The sequence below is a fragment of the Podarcis bocagei genome (genome assembly GCF_964188305.1).
Source record: "Podarcis bocagei genome assembly, chromosome: 1".
NCBI lineage: Eukaryota > Metazoa > Chordata > Lepidosauria > Squamata > Lacertidae > Podarcis > Podarcis bocagei.
In genome coordinates this window covers 97,494,590-97,522,222 of record NC_138125.1, presented here as the reverse complement: position 1 = coordinate 97,522,222, position 27,633 = coordinate 97,494,590, and the positions used below count along the sequence as shown (strand labels likewise).

The window sequence follows — 27,633 nt, the reverse complement described above, 5'->3', positions numbered from 1 at the left end:
GATTTGCCGGGGAATCATTCGTTCTAGTGTGCGGTTTGGTCAAGAGAACTCTTAATTGAAATATACTCAAAATATCACCTTTATTGATATATTGCAACATCTATATTAGTCGGTTAACAAGCTATTTAATTGGCTGAAAGCTAAAGTGTTAATCAGCTGACAACCTTAATTACCGGCGGTGCTGGGTGGTGAATGGGAGCCAGGAGTCAGAAGCCAAGAATCACAAACCAGGAGTCAAGAGCTGGGGCTTAGGCACAATAATACTATTATTATCCAAACAAAGGCAGTGTACACACACACATTTACTCTGCATCCAGCGCGCTACCACTGCCGGTTGGGGTTTGTGCATGCGATGGTAGTCACAATTCATATCTATCCTGCTATCTGTTCCTTAGTTTCTTAGGAAATGCTGTGTTTCATTTGTTATTTATTTATTGCATTTTTATCCTCCCTTCCCCAATAAGGAGCTCAAGGGGGCGAACATGGTTCTGCCCTTCCTCAGTTCATCCCCACAGCAACTCTTTGAGGTAGGTTAGGCTGAGTGGGGATTTGAACCCTGATGCCCCTAGTCCAGCACTCTAAGCACTGCACTGCACTGACTCTGGATGCATTTCCTCCTAACCTGCTTTGATCTGAATTAAGAAAAATGATGCAATTGCATTTGAAGCTGGCAATCTACCTGTAGCCGAAGCCATGATATGAACGGGCAAACAAGCTGGTGTTCTTTCTATTTCTTCCAGATCAGGGGAGGCTATTGGGAAGTCCACTTTAGAACACAGTGAACACGCTACAGCCCAGATAACACATTATTATTATTATTATTATTATTATTATTATTATTATTATTATTACTATTATTACTATTATTATTACTATTATTTATTATTTGTACCTGCCCACTCTGGGCGGCTTCCAACAAAGATTAAAAATACATTAAAATGTCACACATTAAAAGCTTCCCTAAACAGGGCTGCCTTCAGATGTCTTCTAAAAGTCTGGTAGTTGTTGTTCTCTTTGACATCTGGTGGGAGGGCGTTCCACAGGGAGGGTGCCACTACCGAGAAGGCCCTCTGCCTGGTTCCCTGTAACTTGGCTTCTCGCAGTGAGGGAACTGCCAGAAGGCCCTCGGCGCTGGACCTCAGCATCTGGGCAGAACAATGGAGGTGGAGACGCTCCTTCAGGTTGTTTAGGGCTTTAAAGGTCAGCACCAACACTTTGAATTGTGCTCGGAAACGTACTCAAGACCTCTAGCCCCAATGGCTTTTAACATAGGGTAACAGAGTATTTGGTTTTTTGAATTTTGGGGTTCCTGGTTCTCGCTCTGATACCTCTTAACAACGACCAAATCCTCAAATCCTAGGTCTCATAGAATCACAGGTGTGTAGAGTTGGAATGGGCCCTGAGGGGCATCTATTCCCAACCACTGCAATATAGGAATCACAACTAAAGCACCCCTGGTCATTTTGTTTTGTTTCCCAACTCTGCCTCTTAAACCATAGCTATAATGAGTGATGCCACTGCCTCCGAGGAATGGTAAATTAGGGATGTCTCCAGACAACCTGCCTATTGACCATTCATACTGATCTTCTTTTATTTTTTATTTGGCATGGAAATTAGACAATGTTGGCTATGTGGAGAGCATTCATTCCAATCGGTTTGCAATTTTGCAAAAGCACTGAAAAAGCACAATAGTTTCAAGATAAGAACATAGGAAGAGCTCTGCTGGACCTGACCCAAGGCCCATCTAGTCTACCATCCTGTGCTCAGAGTGGCCAACCTATTGCCCAGGGAAGGCCTACATGCAGGACATGAGCGCAACAGCACCCTGTCCGGTTGTGTTCCTTCCATTCTTCCTCTCATGATCTCCAGGCACATTGCCTCTGATACTGAACGCAGTTCACAGACGTCCTGACTCATAGCCATTGACAGCCTTCTCCTCAATGAATTTATCTCTTTTAACGTCATCCATGCTGGTGACCACCAGCCACCACTACTCCTGTGGCAGAGTATCCCAAATTTTCACTGTGCACTGCAAGAAGTACTTCCTTTTTTAGCTGAAGATGATAGCACACTATCTATGCTGTGCTCAATTTATTAATTTCTTTACCCCACCCCTGCCTCTTGTTGAATAGGTTGTGCAGGGTTTTGAAGCGCTATTAGAAACTTGCAAAACCTGTTCACCAGAGAGGACAGTGGAATAAACGTTGCCACCTTAAGAGTCTATTCCACTTCAGCTTTCTGGTGGTGGTGGGGATACTTATCGTCTTGTCTTCAGCCTGAAATATAACTTATTTTTTGCCTTTTCACAACAGCGGGATACACCTTCCAATACACACTTATCAAAGGGCAAGCCTATGTATCTTGAAGGAATCCCAGCCTTCTGATGATTGGGGTTAAGCTGGTTTAGGATAATTTAAATACTGTAAAAAAATATTTAGAGTTTTAATTTGTCAGCTTTACTGCACTGTCAGTTGTAGTGCTGTGTTACCTGCCCTGAGCCGGCAGGATAGAAATCCAATTTGCTAAATAAGTAATCTTTTTGTAAGGCTGGTCATTTGCAGTACTTATGACTCTTCCTAGTGTTCCTTTTCCTGGAAAGCTGATAGGTCTTATTCACAGACGACACACTCCAGCAGTTTGATAAATACATAACTACTTGAAAAGGAGTTTCTTGGGACACTGTGTGTTATTCATCAGGTCTTATATGGACACACACACACACACACACACACACACATACACGAAAGGCCCAGATCAGTTCTCAAAGTTGGTTTTTTATCATTATTTTCATTATTTGACATTTTGCGCTGACTTCTTTGATCTTCCCCTTTGCCAAGGCACACAAAGAAAAACAGCATCCAAGGACAAGCCAAACTGCACATATGGCGCAGTGAAAAATATGCTTATATACTTTTAGCGTATTATCTCGTAGCCGCTATCTGACAATTGAGGGTGAGGGAATATTGTAAAGTCATATTCTATAGCAGGCATAATGCTTATCAGTTTATTTTCCTTTGACCTTCTGCCTTAGAAAATTAATTCACTTGAGCTCTCCTCACAACTCAGAACATTAGGAGGGGAAAAAAATAATGTTAGCGCTAGTGAATATAATCTCTGCAGGAAAGCTGTGCAATTATTCAATGGCCTAATCTTATCTCTTGTTTCATTTTTTTTTTATGGCAAGTCTCCATTTAAACACATTAGATATACTGGGCTATTGCCCTGCACCTTCAAAGCACAGTAAATAAATGCAGCTAAGTGCCACCAAGAGTGAAAGAGCTTATAATGAGAAGTGTGAATAGACGGGGGTGCCATTCATCATTCTGTTCAGTCCAATATTGGGGCTCTTTTTATCAGCAGTATCCGTAGTAGTGTCATCACCTCTGGTATAAATCTTCTGTCAGTGTCTGTCGTCTCGGCACCCTATTAAACCCATGCTCTCATATAATCACCAAATGACCTTTGGATGTCTTTCATTAACCCCTGACCTAAACCTTGCCAGTGTCTTGTTGGTAGGTAAATCTATGACATGACATTTGCCTATAACCCTACATTTATCTCCATTTATTAATTTGTGCTTTTTCAGTGACTGCTCCCAAGCCGAAACCTGGTAAGGGTTTTAGATAACAGTGGCTTTCGTGGCGTTGAATTGAATAGGCTCTTTAAGCTTATTAAACGTGTACATTTCATTCTTAACGGAATATTCTCGATGACGGTGCTAGTATCCCCTCGCCCCAATAAATCAAGAAGTCTTTTTCTCGGTGGCGAAAGATGCCCAATTGCTTCTATTTGTCAAAGTGGAGATTTTCTTTACAAAACAAAAGGCATCGTCTGCTGGAAGTTCTCCTGAGCAACTTGGATTTCAGTGAATGGGAATTGTGCAAGAGCACCACCCAGGGTGTTCAGCTTGGTTCAGCTTAAATTGTGCAGCTGTGACACAGCTCAACCTAGAATGGCAGACTCAAGAAGCACCCATTTGTTTCTTTGCTCCATTTGCTGGTATTTATTTAGTTTTAAGTTTTGATTACAGAAGGTAGGCAGCCTGATCTCATGCAGTGTTAACCTACATTGGTTAACAAGTTGTTGTTGTTAGCTACTTACTCTTCACCAGAAAGTTGCAGGGCAGGCTATAGCAATATAAAATGCAGTATTGAGAATAGTTTAAAACAAATTGCAGTCACATGTCTCCTAAAAATATCTCTCTCAACTATGAAAGGCCAGGCTAAAGAGGTGCATCTTGAGCACAGAGGGAAGGCTGTAAATGAAGGAATAATAATAATAATAATAATAATAATAATAATAATAATAATAATAATAATAATAATTTATATGCTGCCCATCTGATTGGGTTGCCCTAAGCTCTCTCAATGGCCCCTAACAGAATATTAAAAACACAAGAAACACCACTGTGGGCAGTGAATTCCACAATTTAGGGCTACCAGAAAGAATGTCCTCTCCTGGGTCACCCTGTCCCCAAACCTGAGGGCCCCATTAACACATTTCTTTGTGATTAGGGAGGTGTAGGTCAAGCCAGGTGCATGTTTATTCACAGGGCCAACCCACCTGTGAGGCAAGCTGCCTCAGATGGCAGGAACCACAGGCAGTAGATCCCAATGTAGATCTTTATTCCCCACTAGATCCCAATGTAGATCATTATTCACCCTTTTTCCCCTGATGGGGAGGGGTGCCAAAATATATTTGGCTGGCTGTGTTTATTCATCAGCTAAACCTGTGTGAATAACCTGCCTATGCTTCCTGATATCTATCATCTCTCTCTCTCTCTCTCTCTCTCTCTCTCTCTCTCTCTCTCTCTCTCTCTCTCTATCTATCAAAAGGCAGGATATAAGTAGCAAGACAAACTAACAATAAAAATTAATGGGTGTGGATTTGAGAGGATCCCAAATATGAAATTAAACACAGGTTGCATGATCAGAAAAGGGTGAGCTGTGCATGACTAATGCCTGGCCTACAGATAAACAAAGAACTCTAGTCTTTCCAACTGACTATCCGGTAATCTTTCATAAATGATAAAATAAGTCAATGCAACTCAAATTGTGTATTCTGCCTCTATAGCTGGCGATGTGAGCTGATGATTTGATGCTACAGCTGTTTCTTTATCTTTACTCTCTAACATGTCAGCCTCGTTGAAAAACCAATTTTATATGACTTATCTCTTGTAGGCTGCACTCTTGCCGAGTTGCTGGAACTGTTAGCCGTGTGCTGTCTCCCTTTATGCACAACCATGTTCCTACACGCTGGACATTACCAGCTTTGATTACAACCCTTTTGCATACGCATTGGTACAGCTATTCTGGTTCTTATAGTTTCCTTTAAGATTTGGCAGCAATTAAAAGGCTGAATGTTTACAAGAGCTGCTTTTAAACAAGCAACACTTGCATTCCCGCCCCCCCACCCAATGTTGCATGCCAAATTCTGAATATCCAGCAGGAAGGACATATTCAAACTGTGTTATTCAAAGGAACAAGGTTTTATTTTAATAACTGTGTGGCTTTAGAGCATACAGTATATTTAATTATAGGCTAAAAGTAAAAATGCTCAGACTGATACCGCCTTTCGAGGGAGGTTAGACTGACACCTTCATTGGCGATTTCCCCCCGGTGGGGTGGGGTGGAGGTTAACAGTACAGTTCTATTATACATGTCTATTCAGAAGTGCCAATAAGTTCCATCAGTCCCAGGTAAACATATATTGGATTGTAGCTTATCAGTGCAATCCTCAGTATGTGCATGTGTGAAGTGTCAGGTAGTCACTTCAAAACCAGGTCATGGTGGGGAGGCAATGGAAGTGTGTGAGCACTGGGGGGCGAGCGGGGAACTTGCTCCCTTCCCTTTGTACAGCTATCAGTATTTTCTAATGCCCCCCCCCCCTGGTTCTAGTAAGGGAAGAAATAGTTATGCCACTTCTGGACTGTTGTACAGGGGGGAGCCTATTTGCAATAAATGAAAGGGCCTCCACCCCACCCTGGAATGTCCGACATTAGTGGTATCATGAGGCCCATAGAGATATCTGTAGGCATCTGTAGGCATTCTCCTCTGCTGCCAGATGTGCCTCTGCTCAGTCTTAACCTCCTATAGCCAGCAGATTGGTGGGGTTAGGACTGTTGTAACCTGCCATTTTTATTCTGCCAAGCGTTTGCTGTATTTTAATTCTTACCTGCATGTGAAGTCATTTTATTGGTTTGCTTTGACGTTTTATGGGTTTTAATTGCAACACTATTCTAATATTGTAAACTGCCTGGGGACCCTTTTTAAGTCTGACTGACACAATACAAATGCTTTTTAGAATTATGATGCAATACCCAATGAAGTATGATGAAGACAAATAGTAGATTTCACATTTTGATTATTCCACAATGCAAATCTAGAGCTAGGTTTCTCCTACTTAAATCTGAGTGCTCTTGTGTCTCATACTGCAGTCTAGTCAACTACATACCTTCATCTTGGGTAGCTAAGGGTCTTGGGCCATTGGGCCAACCCTGCCAGCTGTCTATGCCACTGGTTTTCAACCTTAGGTCCTCCTCAGATATTGTTGAACTACAACTCCCATTGTCCCTGGAGTCCCAACAACCTGTGGGAACTCCAAGGCTGAAGAACACTGCTTCACACAGATTTTAATTTGAACATGTGGAGGTTGGGAGTGAGGATAGCGCACCCACTCCCAATTTTGAAACATTGTCTTAGGAGGGCTGAACTGCAGCTAATTTCAATGGCAAATAAGCTGTGAGAGTTTGTACAAATGAAGCTGGCCCACTCTGAAAGGGACCGACAGGCTGTTGAGGAGGAGTATGCAGGAGGCCCCCAAATGCAATCAAGATACTCCCACACTAATGCCCTTAGAAGCAGAACTCTTGAGGCACTGAAGACCTCCCACTGTCTTTTAGGCACCACTCTGCTACCAAGGATAATCCTGCAGAAAGGTAGAAATCTTGCTACAGCAATCTCATGTAGAGCTGAAGGCAGAACCACTCTGACGTCCCTGCAAATATACAGTGTGGCACTCATCTTGCCTAAAGTTAACCTAACTTTTTGTTATCTCGTTTACCCAGAAACAAATTTCTCAGGAACAAATCCACTATTGCCTTCATTTCTTTTATTTATTCTGTAGCCTGTGTAAAAAGACTAACTTGTTCTTCTTCTGTGTCAATGTGTTATGCTGCTTCAGTGGAAATGTCACCGCCCCCCAGATCAACACATTGCTATTTTCTGTGCCCACACTCAAACTCAGCTCCCTTGCCCCAAACACTATATTCTGTTATATAGAATTATAGAATTATATAGAATTACGTATATAGAAGTATAGAATCTATAGCTATATAGAGCCAGTGTGCTGTAGTGGTTAAGAGCGGTAGTCTTGTAATCTGGTGAACCTGGTTCGCATCTCTGCTCCTCCACATGCAGCTGCTGGTGACCTTGGGCTAGTCATACTGCTTTGAAGTCTCTCAGCCCCACAGAGTGTTTGTTGTGGGGGAGGAAGGGAAAGGAAAAAAAGGAAAGGAAAGGAAAGGAGATTGTTAGCCACTTTGAGACTCCTTTGGGTAGTGATAAAGCGGGATATCAAATCCAAACTCTTCTTCTTTCACACAGACTACTTCAACGGGCCTCAAGTGCACCCCCTTTACTAAAGTCTGTTGCGTAACCAGGAAAACTTTGTTCTTGCAAGCCTTTGGAGGAAATTAGTAAATGTGGTTTAACGTTTTGGGGGTTTTCTGCACTGCTGCATTTTACTAATGATCAGGCTGAAGTAGTCTTACGGTTCTTTTCTGTTAAATAGGATCTGTTTTATGTTGGAAATTGTCGTAAGTTCACTATGTATGGTGGAAGGGCAGTCTAAAAATCTTGCAGAAAATATAAATTTATTATTTTGTCACTGACAGATAAAATGACCTGCTCAAAATTCAGGTAGCTATGGCTAGGTCACCTTTGCAAGTGTGTCTTGCTTCATGATGACCTGCCCCTGTGTGCCAGGGAGCCCGAACCCCCTGGTTTACTGAAGAATTGAGGGCCATAAAGCCATTGGGGAAGCAACTAGCACTGAAGTGTTAAAATACTTGCATTGTGCCACAGTGGGCATGTCACTGCAGCAATATACAGGCCTATAAGGGTGGTTACCATTGCCATCCTACTGCTTTGATGCCTGTCTGCTGCTGCAGGCTCTATTGCTATCTCTGGGTTTGACTATGTTCCTTGAACCTGCTACCTAAACTTGGCTGTTTGATCTCCTGACCCTTAGACCTGTTGCATCGCAGCCAATGGCCTGCCCCTCTGATGAATGACACCCAGCTGTGCCAAATCTACTCCAGCCACACTCTCACAAAAGCTGTTCACACTTGTAAGGCTGTCATCTATTTTACTTGAATAGATGCAACACAGGCAAAATTCACCAAGAGTGTTTTCCAGCAATCCATCACAATCTAGAATAAGTTGAACCTGTTGGTTTCTGCATGTTATGCAGCAAAGAGTTTCATGCAGGGGAAAATATGGCAGCCCTATTTGTCCTGGTGTCTGTGGCAGAATTCACATGTACTTGCTGTGGCAAGTTACTTCTTAGTGCAATCCATATAGTGTCCCATCCTTGATACACACTTCCTTCATACACAAATTTGTGGAACTGTGTAAGATCACATCTGGGAAGTGCCGTGAACGGGCTCCGAGACAACTGTTCCACTATAACTCCACTCAGTTAAGCAATCAAATAGTAGCAGTACCTGGAAAAGGCACACATCTCCTGAAGTAAGATTCTGAGGTGTACTTATTACATGTGTGAGAGTCTCTAGCCTCAGGCAGGAGTGATGTGCAAGAAAGCTTATCTTCACCAGAAAAGGTCACTCCACCTTAGGAAAGGAATTCTCTTATCCTGCAATAAATCTACAGACAGGTCAAATGAAATACAGTAGTAGCAAGAACCATAAATAACCAATCTTCACTACTGTAGGCATCTACTGGTAATTGTTTTTGCATGGCAGATTTCTTTAAATGGATTTAATTTGTCAATCAATTAAACCTACAGCCCTAGTTTTTCCTTTAAAAGGGGGAATACTGAACAGTTGTCCTTGGGGTGGGATAATATTGTAAAGAAACTGTAAAATTTATTTCCATGTGTAAAGAGCTGCACAAGTAATGGAGAACAATTATCCAATTGGTAGTTGCTCTTTATTATTCTGATGAATTTAAAAATACAGCACAATGCAGTTTTGTGGGACATTATACAACTTAACTTTGATTTCTATTTTTATTTTATTGTAAATATTTTAGGCTTGCTATTTTATTTCATTTTTTCAGGCAGGACCCTTAGGAGTTTTAACAACAGCTGGCCAAGCAGCAATTCTGCTTGTGAAGATGCTGATGTAATGAAGGAAAAGCTACCATACTTCTCTCAAGGGGTCTGCCAAGGGGGGGGGGGGGAGAGCTGGCTACAGCACTGCTGTTAGCTTTGGGTGCAATAATCATTCAGTTTTAAATATAAATAGCATTGCTAACTTTTACTTTTAGCAAACAATTAATAGTCCAACGATCGACCACTACGACCACTATGGGCAAAGGAGCGAATTCTGTTGCATCCAAATCCAGGTAAAAATATACACAGAATTTAAGTTTGAAAACAGACGACCAGTTATAAATCTAACCCACTATTTCCCTGCGCAGCAATTTAAATTCGCAGTGTAGGCATGGCTCACAAAATGCGACAGGACCCAAACGCAGACATAACCCCTCTTTCCTACTTGGTTTGAAGCATATCTATCTAATAATAATAATAATAATAATAATAATAATAATAATAATAATAATGATGATGATGATGATGATGATGATGATGATGATGGAAGAGTTGACTGGAACTTCTTCTCTCTCCACACTCAAGCAAGCAAACCAACTCGCAACCCAAATTTATTAGGAAGCGCAGAAAGCTCAATCCTTGCATATTGTGAGGTGCCCACCCCCCACTTCTCGTCGTCGGTCTGGGAGGCAGCCGGCAGCACCCACCACCCCGCTGCCCGGTCTCCCGGTCCCGGCGGCCTCTCGGGCCCCGGAGTTCCCTGCAGCCTCCGCGGCTCAGCGGAAGCGGCTTTGCCCCGAGTCAGGTGTCGTCGTCGTCGGCAAGGCGAGCCCGCTGCCGGGTTAGAGAAGACGCGGGAGGCGGAGACTAGCAGGCAGGCAGGGGAGGGAGAAGATGGCGGAGGCAGAGTGAGTAGAGAGCTCGGCGTGCCTGCGGCGGGGCGGGCGGAGAGGGAGCGGGACTCGGCCGCGGCGGGGCTGCAGCCGGCGAGCGGGGAGGGCGCTTCGGAGGGGATGCAGCAGCAGCAGCAGAGGGGGCGGGGGGGGCTACCATATATCTATATGTCTATGTGTATCTATACCTAACAGGCAGCTGTAGAGCCTTCCCCGCGCCCCTCCTGGTTTATGGAGACGGAGCTGAATGGCTCCTGACGCCTGCCAGTCAGAAGGAGGCAGACAGACGGACGGACGGTCAGCCTTAGTTGTGATTCTCATGCCACCCCCGGTCTAGACAGCGCTACTTTCGCAAAAGGGTGCTTGCTGCTCCTTGCCCTCCTGTCAAGCCGGAGAGAACGACACATGTTTTCGTAGAGAGAGTCGTAGGGTTGGGGGGGGACCCCCAAGGGTCATCTAGTCCAACCCCCTGCAAGCAGCTGAATCGCCAGGTCGAGAGTCAAGACAAGGCGCAGGGAACCTGTCCTCTTTCCAGACACACACACACACCCCCCCCCAACACCTCTTCCTCTAACCACCCAAACCTGAACTTGGGACAGCCCAAATTGGCTGGTTCAAAGACCATCCGGTTCAGGAAGTAGCTTGTCGACGCCAGGAATGAAGGTTTCTTCTTGCCTGCTGTTTGTATTTATATCCCACCGTTGCGCATAAAAGGAAGCACAAGGCGAAATTATGTCGTTTTGCCAATCTTCCCCTGCCTGCCCAAATTTCATCCCGTCCCCACCCAGTGAAGTCCATGCCTGAGAGGAGGTTTGAACCTGGTCCTAGCTCAGTGCTCCCAGCTAAGCACAACACAATGTCCACCAGACTGCATCCTGCAGTAGATGTCATCCCTTTAGGACAAGGCACTTCATCAGGTCACTGACTACGTCACAGAAGGCATAAAGGAGTGTATGTAGTGTGGGTTTTAGTATTCAGGCGCTTTCTTTGTTTTCTGGTTTTTGAAAAGGTATCTTCACACACACACACACACACACACACACACACACACACACACACACCTGCCCAAACACACACACTTATTTTGGTGTCATTTCTTCAAGGATTTTGAAGATGTATAATTATGTACAAGGTTTATATCAAGCTCTTATCAATTCCATCTAAGAATAAAGTGAGGTGGGGGAGAGTTTGTTCGTTTTTTTATTAACTCAAGGGATTTAAAAGCAATGTCAATTTGCATCACCAGCGGCAGTAGAAATATCTTCAAGTCCTTCCTGCATGTATGTAGATTGTTCCTGTCTCTGGGTTGGCCTGCAGTGTTAGGCAATTTCTATTTCTCCATCACTATGGCTCTTGCGTTCCAACTATGTCTTACTTGGTTACTATAGATGGAACCACGTGAGGTAAGCTACCACATGGCTATGTATCCTCTCTGGAACTCACCGAACTGAGTTGTACCATCACCAACTTTCTTGAGAGGTTGTAGAAGCATGGTAACGGCAATTTCATTGAAGTGGTTACCTACAGATAGCTGTCCATACAGGTCGATCTGTACATTTGTTTTGAACCTGCTATTGTGTGGTCAATGGCTGTATAAATGGGATCCACTAAATCTGTTTGCAGTGCCCCTGTAATGTACACTGAGAACAAGATTGTCACTAGGCTCCTTCCCAAAGGCCATAGCAAACCTCACCAGGAAGAGAAAACACCTTTCATGGTGCTTCCTGGCATGGCAACCACAAATACTGTAATGGTTGAAATAACAAGCCAAACAAAAATAAGCGGACTCATATTTGTGAGTCTAGTTATTGTGGTACTGTACAAAGGAGGTGTGTGTGTTGTTCATACAGAATGCAATTTAAAATCATTTCATTTAAAATCAATAGGAAATCTGCTATATCTTGTTGTTTAGGATATTTGCTCCCCATTGTTTCAGAAAAGGTTTGAATAATTTGTAAACATGTACTATAGTATTCTGCATTCCAGACTGAGTATTTCTTTTGAAAATGCCTTCGTTTTTCAAGGCCACTGATGGTGCAATACCTTCACAAGGGAGCTTTGCAAGAGTTGCTTCAATACAGGAGATCTTTCTTACCTTGCTTTATGTGCCACTCAACCATAAATTTGTGTGATACTGGTGCATTTCTCAAGAAGAGTTAATATAGTTAAGTATTGTAATAGTTAATAGTTGAGTTGCCTTTAGTCTCATTTTTGAGAAATTGATTTATAAATTAAAGGTATCTCGGGGTGCAGCTACAATTCAGTTTCTGTGAATTCCAGTGTGAACTGGCCTGATCTGTATTTCCTTGCAGATTGTGGACTAATTATCCTTCGGAGTTTGTATTTCTCCAGATTTTGTGATGTAGTTCTTGGCTCAACAACAACAAACCAAATGATTTATTTTAGGATAAAACATGTTTAGAAATGCACACAGTGAGATAAAATATGTTAAATTAATACAAATACGTCTGGCAGATTGTTTGAACTGTTGTAAATACTTTATTGTGTCCCCTATCCACTGTCAAATGTAAGACCGTTCCATTTTATATGTAAAAGAACTGAAAAATGACTGACGGCCTTGTCATGTCTTCTTTAGGGGATTTGCAAAAGATTGTTGGTGGGGAATGAACACTTGGCTTAGCTTTCAGTTGAGGAGGATCAGGCAAAAAACATTTTTATTTATACAGGCCTCTGGCCTGCAAGCTGCCTTGCAAACATATTTGAATTGGTTTTAACTGATTTGGTGTTTGTTTTTATTTTTTTACTGATGTTGTAGCTGCCCTTGGATCTTTTAAAAAAACTTTGTATTTTATATCTGTTTTGTGGTATTTTTCTACCTATATTGGGGACAGTACCATCAGACCAAGGCATTGCCCACTGATTTATGTCATTGACACATGGTCTCAGAACTAGTTAAAAGTAGGTAGCTGTGTTGGTCTGCCGTAGTCGAAACAAAATAAAAAAATTCCTTCCAGTAGCACCTTAGAGACCAACTATGTTTGTTATTGGTATGAGCTTTCGTGTGCATGCACACTTCTTTAGATACAAGAAGTGTACATGCACATGAAAGCTCATACAAATAACAAACGTAGTTGGTCTCTAAGGTGCTACTGGAAGGAATTTTTTTATTTGGTCTCAGAACTGTGCTTGATGTCTTGACTACAAACCCAGAATGAGGTTCTGGACGCAGGTTTCAAACATTAGCGGACCTTCCAAAACCCAATAGTAGAGTCTGAAAACTCTATTTCCTGCTTTGTAGCAAAACACTGTAATGTACTTGCAGTTGCCTAGATCAGTAGGCAACTTGACTGTTGAACTGTGAAGAGAACTGCAAGTGATAGGGAACTACTATAGGAAGTCTGCACAGAGATGGCAATTAACCAAAAGTGAGACCTGATGGTCACCAGAGCAAAGAATGTTATGACAAGGTCATTCTGGACCAAAGGAAAGCTTAGGCTGCATAAATTGCATAGTTGGGAGTGGGGAAATCAGCCTTCAAAACAAAACAAAAACAACCACTCATATGATCACATAACTAAGGCATACTTCTATGCCTTCTACATCAAGTACTGTACTCAGGAAAATTCCACACTCCTCACCAGCTCTCCCTACACACACTCTGGATCAGACTGGCAGAATTCCTTTTTCAGACACCTCTTTTTCCAACCTGTCAATCAAATATCTTGTTCTACATGGATCCAGTCTCACATTTGTGTATAACAAGTATTTTGACTGACAGCTTAGTCACCTGGAACGTTAAAGGGAGGGGAAAACCCTCCCCCAGAAGCGTTGTTTTGCACATTCTGAAGCTGCCAATCGTTTGCATCTTTTGATAGCGCTTATTCATAAGCAAGTGGAGGAGATGTAGCAGCAAGAGACTGCGTGTTTCTTCTACGCCACCTCTTCTTCAGCAGATTCTCGGAGCACACAGAACTGCCTGCAGGTGTGGAGTACTGCTGCTGGCCTGCACTTCTGCACCCAACAAATTGCCAACTGAGCATAGTAAAAAGTAAAAAATAAGGAAGTTGCAATCACTTTTCAACCCACTTCCACAAAGGTAGTCTAGCAAGGTTCTGTACAGCTTATATGGAATGCTTTGGGATCCCTTTGCACCAGATACACAGATGGGAAGCAATAGGTGGTGGTGGATCTTTGCCCACAACTAGTGTGCAGGTTCTGAAAGAATGCATCAATTGTCAACACAGCACCCATGCTTTCAGCAGTCCAGCTTTTGGTGGTAATATGGTCCAGCTTTTGGCGGTCCAGCTTTTTGATGGATTTTGAAGAGTTTGTGGTGAGTTGGATGAAAAGCCTTGAGGGAAGGCAGATGGCTAAGACATTGGCGGCAAGATGTAGAAAAGGGCACAAGAAGAAATGCTTTTTGAAGGCTTAGGTTGTGAGTTCAGAGTAAGAGTTGATTGTGTGGCTTGGCTGAAGCTTCTGTGGGTGACTTCTGCTTTTCCGAGCAAAGCAAACCATTGAATGGAGTTAAGCTTGGAAACTCTGCAAAAACTTGAGAGGTTTGCCTGTACATGCAGCACACCTCACCATGGAGCTAAAGACACCACCTACACAGCGAGTTCTGTTTCCTGAACGATGCTATCTAAACAAGGATAACTTAAACATTGAGTCATCCCCTACGTAACCAGCTGATCACTGTGCCCTTCCATGGAGGGCATCCTGCAGGTACCACCCTATTAAAGAGGTTCATTTCAGAATCGGGCCAGAATGTTCCCCTTGGGAACATATCTATGTCTGCTACATATCAGAGAGGCAACTCCCCTATTGTCATTCAGTGAGTCCTAAAGACATTCCTGTTTCAGCAAGCCTTCAAAATAGAGATCTTTACCTCTGTATCAGATTTAAAACTTTCACGTGCTGCTGTTGTTTTAAAATATATGTGTTCATTTGTTTTTATCTATGTAGCTATTTTATATATGTTTTTATTATACTGTGAATCACTTTGGGATGCCTTGTGGGAAGTGACTCATAGATGAAATAAGCAATAATAACATAATAATACTGAGCACCAAAGGGTTGGGTTGACTGTTTCGTTCCTTGTCCTTCTTGTCAGCACCTAGCTGGCTCCTGTTGGAAATAGGATGTTAGAATTGATATCTCTTTAGTTTGATCCGGGAAGACAGCTCTCCTATTCCTATGAAGTGCTTCAGGTATACATGCACACTCGCTGAAAGACTCCCCTTTTCTCTTCTACCACATAGAGCACCAGCTTTGGAGTTACTCACGTTTGCCCAGCCAGGTTTCTGATTTCAAAGCGTACCTTAGTCATTTTCTTCATGTTCTGTTCTTCTGGCACGGGGCTAAGTGTGTGAAGAACTCTTGCGCAAGCACCCCTTGAACTCACCTGACCGTAGCACTGTGTGTCTTAATAAAACCTGTTTCAGAAATTGAGGACACCTTTCAAAGTCCCTTTACTGAATGATGTTTTTGTGGGGAGAGGAGAGGCACACAGCAACACCAGAAATGGCTCAGTTGGTAGAGCCTGAGATTCCTAATCTCAGGTTAAGGGGCTTGAGCCCCACATTGGGCGAAAGATTCCTTCATTGCAGGGGTTGGACTAGATGGCCCTCGAGGTCCCCTTCTAACTCTACAATTCTATGAAAAGCACCTCTTCTAGAAATCATAGAACCATGGAATTTCAGAGTTGGAATGGACCCTGACGATCACCAAGTCCAAGCCCTGCAATGCAGGAATATGCTTAAAGCTAGGTTGTGGAGTTTATTATGCAATCGCTAATAACTTACTATCACAGCAATTTGTGGAAGCACCTCTTTGGGAGGTTGCCACATCGACTTGGTATGTTTATGTTTGTGGTAACATGATGTGTGCCAGGCTTTGGCTAAAAGAAAACAAAAGAAAAGAAAACAGGCTATGCTACTTCGGTGATTCACCATTACCCCATGAATGTTTGGCTGCCTATGATATTCCATGTTTAGTTCTCAGCTTTTGGGGAGACGGGCCTTGAATCTTTCAGCAATAGAGACCAAAAGTCCTGGTATCAGTTTTGTCAAGATTAAATAATTCCTGAAGCAGTGATGATGAACCAGAAAGTTTAGTAAAAATCATTTTATTTCCATTTTGTTTTCTGCAGCTTTCTATTCAGATGGTGGTTATGGGTGTTACTCAACTAAGTCTTACATAGAGTAGACCCATTGAAATAAATGAGCATGGGTAAGTTAGGTTCATGGGTGTCAGTAGGTCTACTCTGAATAAAACCTGGATGCATACCATCCTAGGATTTAAAGCTTTTATTCACAAATAAGGAGTAGAATTTTATTGTACTAAAATAAATGAAAGCTGCAAATTCTTGCCAATTAAGCTGAATATTTGGGTGTTAATTTTTTCATATAGAAAAGCATCTCTTTATGTGTGTTTTAAGGTGATGCTACATTTATCTTTATATCAGTAACTTGTTTTTTTTTTTAGCAGAACCTATATTTTCAGTTGAGCAGTGGGACCTGTTGACTTATTCCCATGTGAGTGGCCACATTGCCAAAGTGCTCTTTGAACCCAGTCCTCCCCACTGTGAATAGTGACAAAAAAGCCTTTCTTGCTCACACACATTAGTGTGCATTCATTACAGAACCTGATGCCTCTGTATTTTAGTGGGCAGCTGAGGCACGCACCAAGAGCGACTGTGCTTGTTTTCTGCTCAGAAGCATCTTTGGAATGGGTTGAATCCACCAGCCACTTATTCCCTGTACAGTAGCTCTCCAAAGGTGTACAAGGATTGAAAGCTGCAGAATTTGGCTAGTAGAAGTCCTAGTGGGTTAATGCCATGCTTCCGCAGCCTTTTTCAAAGATTATTTATGTGTGCGTTCCATAATTATATTGTTTGTTTGTTTTGTTTTGCACAGGATTTGGAGTACACCCTGAATTAAGAAAAATAGTATTGCTTCAAGCTTCTTGGTCATCCCCCCTTCTCTCCCAACATATGCGTTGCATTTTGCTGTAAGTACAGGCGGCCATGGCAGATGACGATGATACGCAGCCATCCATCCCAAAGAAGTGCGGTCCGTACATTTCCTCGGTGACCAGCCACAGCCTGAACTTGATGATCCGCGGGATAGTCCTGTTTTTAATTGGTGTCTTCCTTGCTCTAGTATTAAACTTGCTACAAATTCAGAGAAACGTCACCTTGTTCCCACCAGATGTGATCACCAGCGTCTTCTCTTCGGCTTGGTGGGTACCGCTTTGCTGTGGAACAGCATCAGGTATGTCGGAACAAATGCGGCCGGAGAGAAACCTTATTAGGGGAAACATCATGGGCTTAGAATCATAGAATCATAGAATCATAGAATCATAGAATCATAGAGTTGGAAGAGACCACAAGGGCCATCGAGTCCAACCCCCTGCCAAGCAGGAAACACCATCAGAGCACTCCTGACATATGGTTGTCAAGCCTCTGCTTAAAGACCTCCAAAGTAGGAGATGATTCAGTCTGCAGAAGCACCATTTGGCATTTCCTCCTCCTTTCCTCCAAGACACCTGTGGACATGAACCGGGCAAAGGTCGTTAAGAGGAACATGAGGTCTAAGTGCACCTTTTGTATCTAAGGACTTCCCTGTCTCCTCTGCTCAGCCATGGAGAATGAGGTGGACAGAGAGTCACGGATGTGGGAGGTGCATCATGTAGCCCTGACTTTCCACATAGGAACCTAATGTGCTGAGAACTCATGCATGCACATCGGAGGATATGCAGATGCTGGATTCGTGCAACTGTGCTGCCCAGTTACAGCTCCCCCTCTTGCTGCTAGTAGGGATTAGCTTGCTGGGATGTCTTAGATTCTGGCAGAGGAAAGAGTGCCAGGCATTCTCCATTCGTCATTGCTTCTCATGGGCCAAGCTGGGCATGGCATCCCAGTGCCAGATTTACGTGTAAGCTAAACAAGCTATAGCTTAGGACCCCACTCTCTTGGGCCCCGCAAAGAAATTTAAAGGGGGGAAACTGGATGTACGTTTCCAAAATATAAGATTAAAAACAAATAAAATAAAACCTACATAGAGCAACAGTGTTTTGTGTTGTGTAGGATCCTATGATGTAAGTAATGGGGCCCCGCCTGCTAGCCTGCTCCCTCAAATATCACTGGTTTGCTCATTTTTATATATAGGGTGCCTACATTCTGCATGGACTGGTTGCATGGCAACATGTGCAAATGGCTTTAAATACCTATTAGGTCCATAAATTACCATATAGCATACATTCAACACCAAAAACAGCGACAATTTGTTGTTGACAAAGGGCAGCTGGACATATAAAGGGTCCCATTACCTTCAGTAGCTGAAGGCCTCATCAAACCTAAATCTGGCCCTGCATCAACCACATGACTGGCCCTAGGCAGAGAGGGAGGCCTAGCTAATCTGGACCAGGGCTGGTGGGAGAGGACACCAACACTTTGCTTCCGCTACAGTCCCAGTCCGGATTGCACCTCCCCTCCCATGGCTGCAGTTTAGGAAAGAAAAAGCAGTCATGGGCAGACAGTTTGCATTCAGTGATCCAACTTCGTTTTTTTATATAAAAAAAACTGATTTCGATTTCCATTTGGTGGTCCAAATTTATTTATTTTGAAAATCTGATTTATAGTAGAAATGTTCTTAGATTTTGCAAGGCAATAATCGTCTTAAGTAAGTAGCATGGTCTGCTGAATTCTTTTGTAAGCCAGAAGCAAACCAGTGATATTTGAGGGAGCAGGCTAGCAGGCGGGGCCCATTACTTACATCATAAGAGCCTACACAACACAAAACACTGTTGCTGGTGGGGGCTGATGAGAGTTATAGCCCAAAACATCTGGAGAACCCCAGGTTGGGTAAGGCTGCTGTAGTACAATGGCATCTAGATTTCTGTGGCAGGGTAGGGTACATATCTCTCCAGTCTCCCTGCCACTGATTCAGCCAATACTTTAATGAATTCAGTTGCTGCATAAGATCTTTTTATCAGCGGAAACCTCTTGGCAGTGGAGTCAGGGGGCAGCACTAGGGGAAGGTTCTATTGTAAGTAAACCTCCCATAATATGCCAATATTTTCCTGAGGTGCTGCTTGTCAGATTCTGATACAGGTCAATAAACCGATCTATTGTCTAGGAAACAGGTTTTTGTTGTTGCTGCTGAAGATAATCTTCAAGGCTACGTATCTTGCATTATCTAATTACTTTCCTTTTGTACCTTTTCATGGAATTAATACACCACAGATTTCACAGAGGATTCAGATTTGAAAGGAATTGTCTGTGTAAATTGTCTGAATGTGTTGGTTTTCTTTTCTCGGGGGTGTGTGTGTGTCTGTGCGCGCTTGGAATATTTTGGTCACAGTTAGAGACTCGTTTTATCTCTAAACTGCCTGCCTGTCATCTTTCCTTTTTATTTATTTATTTTTTGCCCATCTGAAATCCTTGAGTATTTTACTGTGCCATTTGCTTCATTTTTATTTTACACCTAGATTGGCAATTCTAGACACAAGCATTTGTTTGGCTTGGTTGTCTTTTGCCATCCTTCTCCACCCTGGTCCCTCTGGAGGTTTAGAGTACAGCTCCCAGCATCCCGCACTTTTGTTGTTGGCTTTCATTAGCCACTTTCCCCACAAAGGTGACTTGAAGCAACTTGCAAAAATGGTACAAACTTTAAAACCGGATACAGTGGTACCTCGGGTCACAAACACTTCAGGTTACAAACGCTTTGGGTTACAAACTCCACAAACCCAGAAGTAGTTACCTCAGGTTACGAACTTTGGCCCAGGATAAGAACGGAAATCGCGCTCCGGCAGCAGTGGCAGGCCCCATTAGTGAAAGCCCACCTCAGGTTAAGAACGGTTTTGGGTTAAGAACGGACTTCCGGAACAAATTAAGTTTGTAACCCGAGGTACCACTGTATTAGGAACCCAAACAGAATGAGAACCTAAAAACACACCCATATATAGGTCTCAAACACCCCACCCCACTAAAAGAGGCCACAGATAGCTGATACCCTCCAAATTAAGGGGCCAAAGCCTGGGTTCAAAGAGATGTTTTTGCCTGGTGCCTGAAAATACATAGCGGTGGTGCCAGGCATGCCTCCTGGGGGAGAGTGTTTCACAAGCAGGATGCTATCAGTCAAAAGGCTTGCTTTCATGTTTCCACCCTCTGCACCTCTCTCAGTGGGTGCACATGGAGAAGGGCCTCAGGTGATGAACACAGTCTTGACTTGGTTCATGTGGGGACAGGTGGTCCTTGAGAGTGAGCTGCATGAGGCTTCATAGGTCAAAACCAGCACATTGGTTCCCCACATTGCCTGGGGCTAATGGAAGTTCTAGTCCAAAGCACCTGGAGGGCATTCAACAAGGCTGAAGGCAAGGGCAGTGGCAGAAATTTTTTTGCTAGTGTGTTTTCATCTGCGGGAAGTTATAAAAAAAATGTCGTTTCGTAAAATTAACTAGTAATGTAATGAATGGTTACCAGTATGATATCAGCCAATTTAGGGAGCGTCAGCGAATGGCAAATTTGGCAGAAGTCATAATTGTTCCTTTCGCCTTTTGTTGTTGTCATTTACAGCTGTGATTGGGTTATTGTACCCCTGCATGGATCGACACCTGGGAGAGCCACACAAATTTAAGAGGGAATGGTCCAGTGTGATGCGGTGTGTAGCAGTCTTTGTTGGTATAAATCATGCCAGTGCTGTATCCTTCTCTATGGTAATGAAGTTGGCAGCTGCATCCAAACTTTTTTCTAGGAGGCCAAGAGCTAAACAACAGCTGCCCCGCTCACTTCACTGGGATTGCACGCCTGGTGCACTCCCCGACGTGGCAATGAATTTATTAGTTGCCCTTCCATTGTTAACTCAGGGTGATTTACAACAGTTTCAAGCTACATGTTTAAAGTAACTTAATAAACACAATAAAAAATCCAGTGTGGCTGAAGAAAGCTTGGCCATAAAACAGCAGCAAGAAGCAATAAAGTATTAAGAAATAACATTCTCGTGGCACGAGAGTTCACACTAATGACAGGGTGCATGTAAACTTTTAGCAAGGTGGCTATCCCAAGGAAGGCACTTTTGCAAGCCAACATGCACTCATGAGTAATTGCATACCTACTAAACAAGCATTTGAAACATCATTCCTTTGGTCTAGTCCTAAGAGTGCTGCGAATGGCCAGCTAGGGATGTTCCAGTTAGATCTGATTTTCAGAAAGCTGTTCAGTGTCAGGAAAATCAGAGTTGTGTGATGCTTACTGGCAATCCCTTTGAGGCGAAACCCCAAAACAATTAGTCTGTGTTCCGCTGATCTTCCGAAACTGTTCCTTAACGACGCTCGCAGAAAGTGGATTTTGCCAACAACATCCAGTTGTCCCTCACACTTGCTGCACTTTCAATTGGGCTGTGGTGGACGTTTGATCGATCTCGAAGTGGCTTCGGCCTGGGAATAGGAATTGCATTTCTTGCCACATTGGTGACTCAGCTTCTCGTCTACAATGGAGTTTATCAGTAAGTGTTTTCTCTTCAGTATGGCGATTGTAATGCTAGGATATTAGAAGAGGTATCAGGGGTTGGTGCCGATGAAATACTAAAAACTATTCCGACTCCTTGCCCAGCATGCATCAATCCCATCAGAATGGATGGTGTGCAAGATTGCACCAGAGGTGCGGGGATTTGCATGGGCCTGTCCTTTCGGCTTTGGGACTGGGTGTTTCTACACCTGCCTGCTCTGTTTAAAAAGAAGAAATAGAAGGGGAGAGGTGTTCAAGCAGCATGACCACAAGCAGGACCCCACACTTGGGTTCCCAACCTTGCAGCAGATGTCTGCCCTCTTCCTAGCTTACAAGGTCAAGGGAAAAGCTTAGGGGTGTTTGGGCAGCTGCATTGCCAATGACCTATGAGCAGCTTAGCCATAGCACCTAGGGCCAAAACAACAACCCTATTGCTACCTTTCCAATCTCAAACTTGGAACTAGGGAAGGAAGCCTGGCATTACATGGAGGTGCAGCATGGGGTCAGGGGCCTGGCTGCAAGATTTTGCTTGACTTCCAGTGCCCGATTCTGACTTTCTGGGCTGGACTTAAGGTGCCATGCTGATTCCAATGGAAGATCTGCCATCAGCTCTGCTGGGCAAGGGCTGGTGTCCCGGTCACTGCAGCACAGTGCTGCTTATGAGTCTTTTTGCAAAGCTTCAATGTACAGTGAGCAGGCTGTGTCTCGTTTTTCAGAAACAGGACTGTGTCGGTTGCATTAGCACAAGCTGTTACTTGTACCAGTGCAGTCTTGAGCCCAGGCGACAGCGTCAGAGTGTCGGAGGTTTCCTGTTTCTTTGTGCATTGTTTCAGGCCTAACCATGACGCTTTATCTCTCCCTAGATACACATCTCCTGACTTCCTTTATGTGCGTTCCTGGTTACCCTGTATATTTTTTGCTGGTGGAATAACTATGGGGAACATTGGCAGGCAGCTGGCAATGGTAAGTTAGTCTTTCAGTGCTGGGATTATTTGCAGCATACTTGTGAATAATTTTGTCTACCTTTAGATGTGTGAGCCATCCTTTGCAGGCCACATCCAGATAACTGTGCTGCTGTTCAGGAAGCTCAACAAACAGCAGTACTTGTGCTTTCCAACCCTGCCATGTTCTCCACTTAACTACACTCACTATTCAGTTCACAGTGCCTTGTAGGAAAAACCCCAGGATGTAACTGATGTTGTCTGTGCATGAACTCCCACTTCCATAATGGGACTTCATCTTCTCAGCTACCCCTGTAAACTTACTCCACAACATACCCTCTAAACCTGCTCTGGATGGCTGGGAGACCTAGAGAAGTTTGGTAGGGGGTGGGAAAGCTGCAGAGCACATGACAGCATCATGAAGTCCTGCTGTGTGAGTGGAAGTCCGTTCAACACAACGTTGGATTCAACCTGCAGATTGTAGGAATAAGGTGGAAAGCTGGGCTCCCAGAAAATTTACCATGCTGAGCTCCACTCATTTGCATCTCTTGTTCTCAGTTTTTACAGTGTATCCTTTATTGTGTGTGTGTGTGTGTGTGTGTGTGTGTGTGTGTGTGTGTCATTCTTGGAGACACTTACCACTTAATTTATGTGTTTTTATTTTGTAGTATGAATGCAAGGTTATTGCAGAAAAGTCTCATCAGGACTGAAAAAGAGCAAAGCATACCTTTCCCAAGGAGGATGAATGACAGACCTGGAAGAACTGGCACCAAGGAGTACTTTATAGTGTTTTCAAAACAGTCGTCGCCCTCTCTTGTGTCTTCTTCTGCTCTCACTCGCTGTCCCCCTTGGCCTGTTCCACCTGCAAAAGACACTTTTTACTGCAATCTGTGATTGCTACATCTGTAATTCACTTGAAAATCCCAGCATCTTGGTATCTGATCAGTGTGAAATTCTGCTGGAATGCAACATGCTGGACAAGTTGTTGGTTTTTAGATAGGAGCCTTTACTTTATAAAGTAAGCTAGTCTTGCCATATACCATCCTCTTATTTGCATTATGTTCCTGTGCCAAACCAAACTCTCTCTCGGTTGCATTCCTTTTTTTACCTTTCCCTGGACAACTTGGGGGATTAAATGTTATTAGAGTGTTTCTATTTTATTATTCATGCCAGAGTGATGTAAAGGTGGCCTGAAAAGGCATTGAGGACAGTAAATCACAAATATAATTCAAGGCTGTGACTTCACTTGTCCCTACCCCACCCCACCCAAAAAATCAACAGGTTAGTTGTGTGTCAGGTACAGTTATACACACCCAACTTGTTCTGTGTCATGGGTTGATTGTATATTGGATGTAAAACCAACCTGGACCATTCTGTATACGTACAGGTGAGGCTTCTGCCGCAGTCATGACGTCTGTGCCTGCCATATTCTTTTGTAAATAGGTGCATTCTGTTGTAGGACTCTTCATGCAACACCAGCAGTAACACTGCTGCGAATGCAGACATGGCTCAGATGGAGTGATGCTGCTGAGACCACCTGAAAATAAGTCATCTGTGGATGATAGATCTGCTGTGGAAATAGGAAAACCCGAACTTCTTTAAATTCAGTGAGATCAGCCTCTGTTGACTTGTTGGAAGTTTCGCTCTTGCACTATATGCATAAGCATGGATTCTCACATGCATTCTGATGATAGAAGACGCAATCTGCTGTGAACTTCTCCTATGCATGCCCCATTGAAAAGAATGGATGAGTGGATAGTTGTCGTATGCTACAGCAAACGTGAAAGGATCCCAGTAGTTCAGGGATTGGGAGCCCCTTACCCTTCAGGTGTTGTTGGACTCCAGCTTCCATCAGCCCCAGCTAGCGTAGACAGTGGTCAGGGATGATGGAGTTTGTAGTCCAACAACATCTGGCAGGCCAGAGGTTTCCCATCCCCGCATTAGATTGTGCTTGGTTAAACAGACTCGAAGAAGGCCAGAGTATTATGTGACCTTGACACACTCTTCTTAGAGGTGTCCATTGAGGTTGGGGATGTGGCAGAAGGGAGAAATGCCTTACTTGTAATGAAGCCCTAAAGTTGTTGATTCTTAGTAAAAAGAATAAGTTGAATCTGTTCTAAACTTGACCATTTTCATTACTTCTATTGTCGCTCATTTAGCTTTAGAGAGCTGCTTATATTCTTTTAAAGAACATTTTCTTTTTAAAAGAAATATTCTGTAAAAGGTTTTTTTTTAGAAAATGTGTTACAGTGACTCGAAAGGGCTTGGTCCAAAGAACTGATGTGTTTAGACAAAATGTTTTATTTTTCTTTAATAATGTATATTGTTGTGTTCATTAAAAAAAATGTGGAACAGACAAACTAAGCAGCGTTTTTAAGGCTTGCATGCTAATATATGATGAATATGCAATGAAAGCTTGGGACAAAAAGATGTCGGAAGGAAAATGTGCAATCAATAAGACTTAAAGAAAAGAAAAAGCGCAAAAGCAAATAATATGCAAAATAGCAGTAGCTGAGACTTCCCACTTGGTGTTGTAGCTTCCCACTGCAGCACTGAAATGTTTCCAGTGTCGTCCTATGGACTTAATGTTATGAAGAAAGCACTTACGCCTTAGTGTATCTCCTTATATGCCCTTCCCCACACTGAAATGCAAACACTTTGTGTATATTTATACGATTTAATTTTGAAGCATTTCCTTGAATGGTACAAATGTCACTTGGGATTGTGGAGATACTTTAAAATTAAGTCAACAGAGAGCTTAGTATTCCAGCATACCTTGCAAGTGCATCTGTGATCCTGCTGATTAATATTTATGGGTCAACCCAACTGTTTAAAGTGTTCGTTAAAGTTGTGGCATGAGTATATTTTGAAGGCTTAAATCTGGCAATTTGGCTCTTGGAAAACAATAGAGTGACTAAATTAAGCAACAGACCAGTAAGATGTGTGGAGCTTTTTATGTGAACTGTACAAGAGATCTCTTACTTAGAAGTTTCTAGTCATTGCTTGTATTCTCCAGGGCCTTCCCATAGACAGGTGAGCTTGGAGCATATCAGCAGAGAGCTAGGAGATCACCTTCTGTTTCACATGTATAGTCTAGGGCAACTCTTGTTGGGAGTAGATGGTCTTGGGAGTATAGCAGGTCTCTCGTTTCCCACAATTGTTGCTTTTAAATCTAGTTGACACGAAATGTGAAAAGAATTATGAAGGCACGAAGAGCAATTGTGTGGTACCGCAGTTCACAATATGGCATGCAATAGCTAAAAAAGATGGCTGTTCATGGCTATGTTAATCGAATGTTATGAATACCACTGTATTCTGCAACAGACTCTGCAAACTTTGGAGAACTTAACAGATTTGCCACTTACAAGTCTTGCTTGCTTTTGTGTCATGTGTTCTTTGCACCCAGCTGTAACGAGGGGGGAAAAATGGTTTTCATCCACCTTGCTGAAGAAGTTCAAATGTGGTTTTAAATCTTACATACATCTTCATATATTTATCTCATCCTTTATATATTAACGTGAACATGCAGAATAAAACCTTTTGTATATTGTAACTACTCACCAGGCATCCTTGTATACCATGCCTTGCACTGTTTGTCAGTCAGTGATAGATAACACATGGTCAGTTTGAAAATGCCACTTGGAATAAGTTCAGTGACTCTTCCATGTCTTTAAGCCAATGATGCAAAGTCACCCCAAAGTCATTCTTGTGGACTAAGTTTTCTGTTGATGAGTAGTTTTTCGTTTAACAAAACATGTGTTGATTTTTATGTACCTACTAGCCAGTACTAGAATTTTGGGAGGAGAGGTTTGTAATGGGAATGCCTTAATTACAGTGGTGGGAAAAAGCAGCTACTGTATAATGTGTAATTATAATATTAGATTGCCTTCAAAATGTTCTGTAGAGGATGACTAAGATATATTTTAGATACAACTTTATAAGCACTATAAACTCTTCACTAGTTGTGAATTGCAAAGGTTGACGATGTTTACTTCAAATTGCTGTTAAAAGCAAAACATGTATTAAATATAATTACAGCCTCGTTGAACCGGTTTCTTTTTCATTTTTCAAGAAGCAATAATTGATAATTATCCTGTTTCAAAGATCAAGTTAGAATGCTGGCTGTTGGGGCGCCTTAATGGTTATGGAACACCCGTGGAAATGCTACAAGGAAACAAGCCCGTTAATACACATAAATCAGAAATTGCCATGAGTCAAGATGATTGCAGCACGATGGGCCCTTTAAAGATCCAAACCCTTCCAACTATGGTGAGGACAGTGGAGGTGAGAGAATTAAGTGAAGAAACAAAACTAACTAAAAAAAAGGTACATTGAAAAGGGAAGAACGAAGAGTATCGGGACAATTTCATCTAATAAAATTACTTTCCTCTTCCTGACGAACAGAGTCGTAATTAGTTTGTTATGAGATAATTTAATTTTCAGTTATTTTGTTTATTGTCAGTACGGGTCAGTATTGCCACTCCCATGTTGCAGTTCAAATGTGAGGGTGAAGCCTGAGGAGGCAGGCGGGCTCATGAAGTGATGGCTGAGGCAACCTTGAATCGACAGCAGTTCTAGTTTGGTGTACCTGTAGACAACTCCCATCTTCCCTGACCATTAGCCGTGCTGGTTGAGGCTGATGGGAGATGGAGTTCCAGCAACATCTGTAGGGCTACTAGTTAGCAGTCCCTGAACTAGAGACTTAGGGGCCACAGGTCGCACTTTCAGCCATTATGCTATACCAGTGTTGTCTTTCTTAAGCAATTATCCATGAAGTTATTTGTGAAGTTTAAAACAGCTTTGTTGGAAATATGCTGAGACGTCACATTTAGTATGGCAACCACTGCAATTGTTTTCATTTTTTAAAGGTTCTGAGCAATTACTGTGCTAGCAAAGTAGCTAGATAAAAGGATCTGGGTCAGGTTGAATTGTACAAACTTAACATTTTTGTCTTCTTTTAAACCTGGAGGAAGTTTGTTCTCTCTGTGATTTGTACTGAACATTTTTTTATGTAGTGGTACCAAGTTGTTAGCAA

The 27,633-nt window shown here is 42.8% G+C and overlaps 1 protein-coding gene across 3 annotated transcripts; it reads left to right on the top strand.

Annotated features, from left to right (window-relative positions):
* Positions 1-10,052: 10,052 nt before the first annotated feature.
* On the top strand, positions 10,053-26,646 carry INSIG2 (insulin induced gene 2). Of its 3 annotated transcripts, XM_081200095.1 has the most exons (7): positions 10,071-10,202; positions 17,066-17,159; positions 17,312-17,422; positions 20,728-20,852; positions 21,489-21,655; positions 22,521-22,620; positions 23,267-26,646. In XM_081200095.1, the coding sequence occupies exons 4-7, from the start codon at positions 20,754-20,756 to the stop codon at positions 23,306-23,308; spliced, it is 408 nt and encodes a 135-aa protein (XP_081056221.1). In that variant the 5' UTR covers positions 10,071-10,202; positions 17,066-17,159; positions 17,312-17,422; positions 20,728-20,753; the 3' UTR covers positions 23,309-26,646. The 3 variants fall into 3 exon arrangements, with proteins under 3 accessions (XP_081056220.1, XP_081056221.1, XP_081056222.1); XM_081200094.1 differs by having other exon boundaries at positions 10,053-10,202; positions 17,066-17,422; XM_081200096.1 differs by lacking the exon at positions 17,066-17,159.
* The last annotated feature ends 987 nt before the right edge of the window (positions 26,647-27,633 follow it).